General features: G+C 38.5%; 1 protein-coding gene across 1 annotated transcript; it reads right to left on the bottom strand.

The window, feature by feature from the left end:
- Positions 1-1,432: 1,432 nt before the first annotated feature.
- rnf181 (ring finger protein 181) lies at positions 1,433-5,034 on the bottom strand. Its single transcript, XM_070904298.1, has 6 exons — positions 5,004-5,034; positions 4,142-4,269; positions 3,925-4,061; positions 3,452-3,567; positions 3,262-3,336; positions 1,433-3,162 (listed from the first exon to the last, which is right to left on the bottom strand). Exons 2-6 carry the CDS (start codon positions 4,225-4,227, stop codon positions 3,103-3,105), a joined length of 474 nt encoding a protein of 157 aa, XP_070760399.1. The 5' UTR covers positions 4,228-4,269; positions 5,004-5,034; the 3' UTR covers positions 1,433-3,102.
- Between the last annotated feature and the right edge of the window lie 4,147 nt (positions 5,035-9,181).

Below are 9,181 nucleotides of genomic sequence, written 5' to 3'. Positions count from 1 at the left end.
GACATTTGAAGTGACCTACATCTTACAGTAAAACAAGTGAGCGTGTGAACGTAAAACTATAATCCGACTAACAGATTTGCAGAATAACTGTTCTCCACACACTGATTTGATTCAAGGCTGGACCCTTGGAAGCCTTATTTGAGTATTTGAGAATAGGTTGACTGAGAAGTGCATGTGATGCCCGTAAGACCTTGTGCCATGAAACCTCGTGGCGTTACAGTGGCGTCAATGCAGTGTTAGAACCCGCGGATACCATACGGGTTGTAGACTGAAGTGACAGTGAGTCTTGCGTTGAGATTTTTGTATGATTTCCTGTTGCCAATGTCTTTTGCAGTGATCACTACAGTTGTGAATTAGCTCAACGCCAGACTGCCACAAACGACCACTGCTCTAACTAAAGCTGACTAATGCTGTCTGACTTAAGTAACACTCAGATTAAGTTCTTGTTAAAGTGAGTGAGCCATTTGAGAAGTATGTTTCATAACACACACACAGACAGTATTCTGCCCTCTGCATAGTGTTAATGCATTTTTAACTGTTTAACCACTGGATGCCAGCAATACACGTTTTTAAAAAGGTCACATCACCTACCTCTTATCTTTTGTGGGTTTGATGTTCTGAGGAAAAAAGCTCGAGTTCCACGTTTCCCATCTCACAATGGTTTCGAGGTCGAGAAGTATTTGATGCGACGGCGGCTCAGCAATCGACGGCGACCTGTCTTGATGAGTGTCAAAGAGTTTTGACAGAACAGTGGATCTGCTGTCACACGAGATGCATAATGATGCGTCAGGCCAGTTTTCTTTGTTTTTGTGCAAATTATTTAACTTCCCTTCCTTTCTGGGACTGCAGCAATCCTGATCTTGCCAAAAAAAAGACTGGAATCCACTGGAGCTTTGATTGGTTTTCTGTGAGTCAGCAGTAGGTGTATGAATTGGTATGAGTGCGCTGTTTTAGCCTTATCCCTCGTACTGTGCCAGGGGAACATGTTCAGATAGTTTCTTTTTGTATCTTGTGTTCAGCTGTAGCCTATCTCACCATACTGTAACTACGTCACAAGGTGTGACAACAAATGGCAGCTTGTATGAGCCCTCACATCAGGGTCGGATTTATTCTGTAACTGCATCTTTTCCATAACACCATCTTCCACAGGCCAAAATTTAAAGGTGGATTTTACAACCTGTTTTTTTTTTTTTTGTTTTTTGTTCTTTGTTCAGTCAAAGTGTACACTTCAGTAAGCTGTCACATGGTATCTTTGTTTGTGGGGGGGAATCCTATATTACAAAAGGCTGCCTGACCTGTACATGTCTTGAACTAAACACAAAAACAAATGTCTAAAAATGTATTAGTCATATTTCCTCGATTTGAAAAATGTGTAAGAGAACGGAGTCAGAGAAATCCCAGAAAACAAGTCGACACAGATGATTTTGTTTCCTTTTATAAATTGTGTAAATATGTATGATTTGTCTATCATTTAGGTATTTTCATTTGACAGAGATTTATATTCAAATATGAAATAAAAATGATAAATTATTCGCAGATGTTCTACATGGGCTATTCTTTAAACACAGAAAATGATCAGCAAATTGCTGCTTAAAACAAATCAGTCATTACAGTACTTGTACCAGCCTGAAAATATGGTTAATAGAGTCTTATAGAGTCTCTAATAGGTGGTTGTTTCTTTATAGAAAAAGACTATTTATTTGCAAGCAGAAATAGAAACAACCTTTGGCAGAGCAGCTGACATAAAGAATGGCTAACTTGCATACATGCTGCTGGTTAAAAATCCCACCAAGCTGAGCAGCGTCAGAGTAGAGTTGCAGGTCCAATATTGTGTGTTAACACGTGTACCAACAGCAAACATGGGGTTTTCCCCCCAGATTACTGCCGTGCTGTGGAAGCAGTATTACATCTGTTATAATAAGGGACTGCCATGTGATGTAGAAACCAGTTCAGACCACAGCGGTTACGTTACCAACTGTTCCTCTGTCTAGGCCAGAAGAGAGGAGACGCTTTCTCAAACATCAAAACATCATCATGGGACAAGTTAAAGGGACGCCACCAATTTTACACATAAAAGGTCAGTTTACTCAGCGTGAGGGGTACTTCTCATACAGTTGTATAATATCCACTGTGGCTCTAGAGGAGCTTTGTGCAGTCTGAAAAAAAAAATATATATATGAATTTGGCTTGGACACTACACTATTACAGAAAGCCTGTGTTACACTGGGGGGGGGGGGCATAGAGTCTAAAAGATGTAGGCATTTACCAGGCAGGCACGGTCTAACATGAAAACGTATGAGATGTGCAGGATCCAGCATCTTTGGAGCCTGGCCCATGCTAAGGTCTGAAAGTCAGGGCATCTTAGGCCTCTGCTGCTTTGATTTTGACATTTAATAATTTTAATCTATAGTGAGTACTGATTGCTGGAGTGCACTTTAAAATGATCTCACATTGAAATATTTTTGTGAGAAAAACAATTTTTTAAAAAAAAGGTGTCACTGATTACAACATATTCCTGTCTTTAAATAATCCATTTAGACAAATACAGCTGAACAGATGTTTTTTTTTTTTGTGCGTTTAAAGCTCAAATGTATGTAAAAAAACAGGAATAAAGAGACGACAACTGAAATGCTTCAGTGCTGCTGTCAACAGCATACTCCTCTTAAAATATATTCATCCTAACTAGTGAGAAAAGGGCCATTTATCCAACGTAGACACAAGCACCTTCAGTTTTCAATGGCCCCCGTTGCTTTTGCTGCATTCGCGACAGGTCAAGTGAAGGAACGAACAGGGGAAACTTTCAGTTACTCTGGGAGCAGTCACACATTATGAGAGGATGGTTAGCACTATTGCTGGCCTCGTGGTCACGGCATATAAATAGAAATTAAGCCTAAATGAGCTATTACTGTGTTACATACTTATAATATTGGATTTTACTTGGATGGAGCTGCCGGTGACTTTGCAGCCATTTTGCCAATGATTTCTTGATAGTTCTGTAGTTCTTGGGAGATATAGTAGATTCTTGATATTTCTCGTAACTACAAATATGAGGCTGACATGGATGTTACTTCCTATTCCCATGTTTAAAATGACAGCGTCATGTCATGTGTACATGGCTCCATGTAGGTCTTCCAGCCTGTGCTCTCTCTGTTTTCTTCTCTCCTGCGGGACAGAAAACACTATTCAGCCAGGTACCACTGAAAGCACAGTTAGAAGATGAGGACCAATTGTACCATCCAATGCATATTTATACACACTAACCTTGTCTTTTTTAAACTCCTCATACTCTGGATTGTCAGTTGGTAATTCAAGTCGGCAGAGCGGACAGGAGTTGGTCTATAATTGCAAACAATGCAAAAGATTCAAAAGGAATTGTAAGTAGCCACTCAAACGTTTCTATTACACGTCCAACGTAGAATTCAATTCTGAATTACAAATGTGTGGGCTTTACCTTGCCCAACCAGGGCAGTATACATCCTGAATGGAAAAGGTGTTTGCAAGGCATTTCTCGCACCGTCTCTTGTTCCTCGAACTCCAGCAAACACACGGGACACTTGAGACCTTTGTCTGTGAGAACGAAAACAACAAAAAAAAAACAGATTAAATCCCTCTTAACTTTATTAATCCAGGAGAGGTTTGCAAATTATGCTTGCTCTTCTCCGGCATCAGCAGCCTCACGTTCACACTAATCTCCCCGGGTCCTGTGCTGCTGGTCTGCAAGAGGTTTCACTGCCGCAACTGAAAGTCAAACTATTTTAACAAATTAAGGTTGTGGACCAGACTGTCTGTAAGCACAATCCTTCCCTCTACTATCATCACTTTCTTCCTCTACATTTGTTGAATGTCAGTAAAAAAAACTAAAACAAACATGGCTGATTGTAAATGTGAAACACGTTTAATTCTACAGGAGCAAATGCCTGTCACCTGCTTGCTCTGGAGAAATGATGACCACAGTGAGGGTCTGAACAGCGGTCTTGGCAGCCGGAGGAGGAAGGCGCTGGTCCCAGTCTGACAAGTCAAACGCTCCCGAGTCAATTAAGTCCAAGCCCTGCATTAAAGATCTACACACAGAGACCAACAGTCAATCCGGGCACTGTACGTTATTACTCAATGTGAAGCTTTACAGTGTGTCCAGCCTCACCTGGCCAGTTCAAGCAGTGCATTCTGTCGATACTGCTCCTCAGGGTTGGTGGGCTCGCAGTCGTGTTCATCAAAGTAGGATGCCATTTTGGTCCAACCGACGCTTGTGTCCTCTCTGCATCAAGATATCTGGCAGACATATAGGGATCATGAGGGTTCACTAGTTTGTTTAAAAACTAATGTCACCCCAGGACACATCACCAGAGAGGCTGCAGCTAAACCAAGCTTTACCCCCTTCTCTCACATGTAGGATTCCTTCATATATAAAATAAGTCAGTGATAGCACACTGTGACTGCCTAGCGTACTGTCAGTGTGAAGCCAATAGGCAAAACGGTGTTATCCTCAATATATGGTATTTAAATACGTGCTACAGGGCACTGCTCAACAACTAAAGATGTCAATTCAACTGCCAGGGCCGACTCTTTAATTCACCAAATACAATATACAAACAATAGCGTCAATTACTGTAAATAAAATGCAAATTATTTCGCATTTAAACTAGAGAGTTTAAGTAGTGAGCAACAGCAAGACCAACCACTCAATGTTAAACTAACAAAAAAGTCCCTCAAATAAATGACTATTTTGGCAAACTTCATGCATGAATGCCAAATTGGAAGAAAAAACCTTCAAAATATTGAAAACGTAAGCAATAAGATTCATTCTCTGATAAACAGATAGTAAATGTTGAGGTTATTTGCTGAGTTTGGTGTACTTAATAACAGCGGCACGGCTACGACTAAAGTCTGACGCTAGCAAGACCGAGTCTCTCCAACTTGAAAAAAAGAGACTTTACATGCTGTAAAAAAAAAAGGGAAATTGTTAACAAATTCTCGCCGAGATTTAACAAATTAGCTCGACTTACCCGAGACGTTAGCAACAATAAACATGTCACTCTTCCGGGTATGAAGACATTAACCATGTGGTACTTCGTCCAATCACAGCGGGGAATTACCCCTATTTCTTCTTCTGCTTAAATTATTGTGGCGGTTGGCAAACAACAATGTTGCGTTACCGCCACCAAGTGGTACGGGGCGTTTTATGTCGATGGATTGTATATAGTCTGTTGTTTTTCAATCCAAACATCTGGTCCACTATAATATGAGGGGTGGAAGTAACACAGATTAATTGATAAAATTGTATGTGGCAGTAAAATGGAAACAAATAAATAATGTGAAATAAAACACGCAGTGATATATTATCAAGTGATGTGATTAATTTAAAGTCGATTTGATTAAAACAGTTGTGATATGATGAAAACAGAGCCCTGTTTTATCATTTTACATACATCATTCATCATTTACAACACAAATCTGCCATTTATCATTTAAGGACAGTGGCCTCAAGGGTGAGAGTAAAAAAAAAAGTTTTAAAAAATGAAAAAATGAAGGGATTGAAAATGCTTATGAATTAATAATGGCAGTGGTGAGCCGTCAGGGCCAGCAAGGCCTTCTCTGCTGGCCTAAACATCATCAGAACATAAATTTCATTTTAATATTTTTTTTCATAAATATGTATTAAATTATTCCTCATAGTCTTTTCTCTTCATTTCATAGCTTTCCTCTTGGTTGCGCTGCTTCCAGCATTGTATATTTATGTTAGAGCTTTCATCCAATCATATTTCAGCTGTCATGTGTTGCCAGGCTCCAAGAAATCTTCCCGAGGCCTTCAGAATTAACAGTGGGGGCGCCTGTACACTTAAATGAACTGAAACAGACAGATTGTGATAACCAATCAGATTTCGAGTTGGCGACATCAGGGCCAGCTAGCAGGTATCACGTTGAACGTGACACGTTCACGTTCTCTGATTGGATATGCACTAGTGAGAGGCAGCGCTATTAGAGTGCAGTTAACCAAATGGAAGCTGGTGTCCCGTTAGCGACTCGAACGAGCTAAAACTACTTAATTCGCGTTAATTTCGCTGTTTTTTTTCAACCCACAATGGCTGAAGGAGGAGAAGAGATTGATCTGGTCGCTGATATACATGCAACGCCATTTTCAAGACGGACCTTTCAAGAAAAACTTGATATTGTGAGGATAGGTCGTCCAACCCCCGCGCTAGCTAACCTGTCCCAGCCGGGAAAAGGGTTTGTGCGCCACTTTCAAAGCAGCAACTACGAGCGGTATCCCTGGCTCACAGGTTCAGAGAGGAACTGCAAATTGTACTGCTGGGAATGCCTGCTGTTTGCAACAGATCGATTTGGTGTTTGGAGCCACACTGGGTTTGCAAACTTGAGTTGTTTAAGGCAGCAACGAGACACCAAATGACGGCTGGATTTTTTATATATAGCCTATATATATATTTGTGATTTTATTTTGTTAGTATTAAATCAATGTTAACGAAATAAAATGACAAATATATTAAAAAATAAATGCTTGATGGTTCTTCAAGATATGGGGCCCTATCTTGACGGTCTGGCGGAGCGATCTGCGCCGTGCCCTGCGCCAGGCGCCGCCTGCGCTATACCGTCAAGATAGATTCCATAATGTGCCGGTGTTATGCCAGGGACTGAATTGTTTCTCTTTAATCTATATCAAAGTGGACATTCAAGGAGTAGGCCACACTATTTCACCACTGTTGGAAATGTATTCTCAAGAACAAATACAAATCATTTTTACTTTTATTTTCAATGAATAGTTTGTTTCTTTACCTCAGGTTTCTTTAATTAAACTGCTTTGCGGGTGTGACAATGTGCTGTTTAGTGGACTTAAAACTTTGTAGACTGATTGCCTTTTATTTTTAAGTTGTGACAGTATCCAAGCGAACATATAACTTTTACTTTACTACTCTTAATTGTTAATACGGGTGTATTGATTTTAAATGCTCCGGAAATAAAGTAGTTGTACTCGACTATGTTTGTTTCTGTATAAATGTATGGTTTCGAGAGCCATGGCGTCATAATGATGGTAGAGAGGTGGATTCATTCAGTGTAGGACATCACTGAAGGCCTAGGTGTGAAATGCACGGCTCGCCACTGAATAATGGAAGTGATGAAGTGTATGTGAGTTGAAAAATAGAGTGATAAACTGTCAATAGATTTTATAGACTTGATTGACATTTTATTTGAAACAGTGTTGCTTTGATAATCAACTGGTCTCTGTTTCATCATTTTTCACCAATAACATAATTTCTCTTTTGCCACAACAATTAAAAAAACAATTAAATTCAATTTATTTGACTTCATTAAATTAAATTAATTTCAGTTGATTCAATATTATTTATTTGAGTTGACTCAATTACATTTTTTGAGTTTGTTAAATTAATTAATTAATTATATTAAATTGAGTTGACTTAATAAAATTTAAGGTGATGACAAACTAATTTTTTTTTGAGTTGACTCAACAAAGATTTTTCGCTTTTATTGAGTTGACTGAACTTCATTTTTCAAAATTGTTTTGAATTGACTGAAATTAATTTTTAATTTTTTTTTAAATTGACTCAACTCAAATTTTTTGACTTCACTCAACTTAATTTTTTCACTTTTTTGAACGGACTACATTGCATTCTTTCGTTTTTTTGAAGTACCTCAATTCTAGAATTCTGATGTCATTGTAAAATTCTGTTGACATTCTAGAATTCTGACGTTCTAGAATTCTGATGTCATTCTAGAATTCTGATATCAACCTAGGATTCTGATGTCAATCTAGAATTCTGACATCAACCTAGGATTCTGATGTCAATCTAGAATTCTGACACTGTTCTAGAATTTTGATGTCATTCTAGAATTCTGATGTCATTCGAAAATTCTATCGACATTTCAGAATTCTGACGTTCTAGAATTCTGAGGTCATTTTAGAATTCTGTCGACATTCTAGAATTCTGATGTCATTCTAGAATTCTGATGTCATTCTACAATTGTCTACAATCAAATCTACAAATCTGTTCTATAATTCTGTCAACATTCTAGAATTCTGACGCTGTTCTAGAATTCTGATGTTATTCTAGAATTCTGATGTCATTCTAGAATTATGTCGGCATTCCAGAATTCTGACGTTGTTCTGGAATTCTGAGGTCATTCTAGAATTCTGTCAATCTAGTATTCTGATGACATTCTAGAATTCTGATGTAATTCTAGAATTATGTCGACATTCTAGAATTTTGACTTTGTTTTAGAATTCTGATGTCATTCTATAATTCTATCGACATTCCAGAATTCTGACGTTCTAGAATTCTGTCGACATTCTAGAATTCTGATGTCATTCTAGAATTCTGATGTCATTCTGAAATTCTGATGTCATTGTAGAATTCTGACGCTGTTCTAGAATTCTGATGTCATTCTAGAATTATGTCAACATTCTAGAATTTTGGCTTTGTTCTAGAATTCTGATGTCATTCTAGAATTCTTTCGACATTCCAGAATTCTGATGTTGTTCTAGAATTCTGATGTAATTCTAGAATTCTGATGACATTCTAGAATTCTGAGGTCATTTTAGAATTCTGTCATCATTCTAGAATTTTCTCAACATTCTAGAATTATGAGGTAATTCTAGAATTCTTATCTCATTCTCGAATTCTGTCGACATTCTAGAATTCTGAGGTCATTATAGAATTCTGTCAAAATTCTAGAATTCTGATGCTGTTCTAGAATTCTGATTCAATTCAATTTCAATTCAATTCAATTCAATTCAATTTTTTTTATATAGTGCCAAATCACAACAAAAGTCATCTCATGACACTTTACAAAATAGAGCAGGTCTAGACCGACTCTTTATAATGTTATTACAGAGACCCAACAGTTCCCACCATGAGCAAGCACTTTGGCGACAGTGGCAAGGAAAAACTTCCTTTTAAGAGGCAGAAAACTCGAGCAGAACCAGACTCTAGCCCTTTCACGCATAGTGGTCACTACAGTGGACAGCTATTCAAAAGCTGTTTTCTTGTATATGCATGGGTTTTAATGGTGTAGTTGCACATCAACCACCACAGTGGACGCTAGTGTGTCATCCCATACACTGCCACCCACTGGCCAGCCATTGTAAGCGCAACACAAATGTCTCAAAACCAAGATGGCCAACGGAAGGCCAGAAACGCTGAGCAGCTCA

The sequence above is a fragment of the Enoplosus armatus genome, chromosome 4 (assembly GCF_043641665.1).
Source record: "Enoplosus armatus isolate fEnoArm2 chromosome 4, fEnoArm2.hap1, whole genome shotgun sequence".
Classification (NCBI taxonomy): Eukaryota; Metazoa; Chordata; class Actinopteri; order Centrarchiformes; family Enoplosidae; genus Enoplosus; species Enoplosus armatus.
Note: the sequence above shows the minus strand (reverse complement) of the source record. Positions and strands in the feature narration are given on the sequence as shown.

What these genes read in the sequence shown, in the direction of transcription:
- rnf181 (XM_070904298.1), bottom strand. Translation starts at nt 4,227, where the DNA reads ATGGCATCCTACTTTGATGAACACGACTGCGAGCCCACCAACCCTGAG. An exon ending in GCACTGCTTGAACTGGCCAG is followed by an intron (nt 4,062 to 4,141) that starts GTGAGGCTGGAC and finishes CTCTGTGTGTAG; the next exon opens with ATCTTTAATGCAGGGCTTGG. An exon ending in CATTTCTCCAGAGCAAGCAG is followed by an intron (nt 3,568 to 3,924) that starts GTGACAGGCATT and finishes TCGTTCTCACAG; the next exon opens with ACAAAGGTCTCAAGTGTCCC.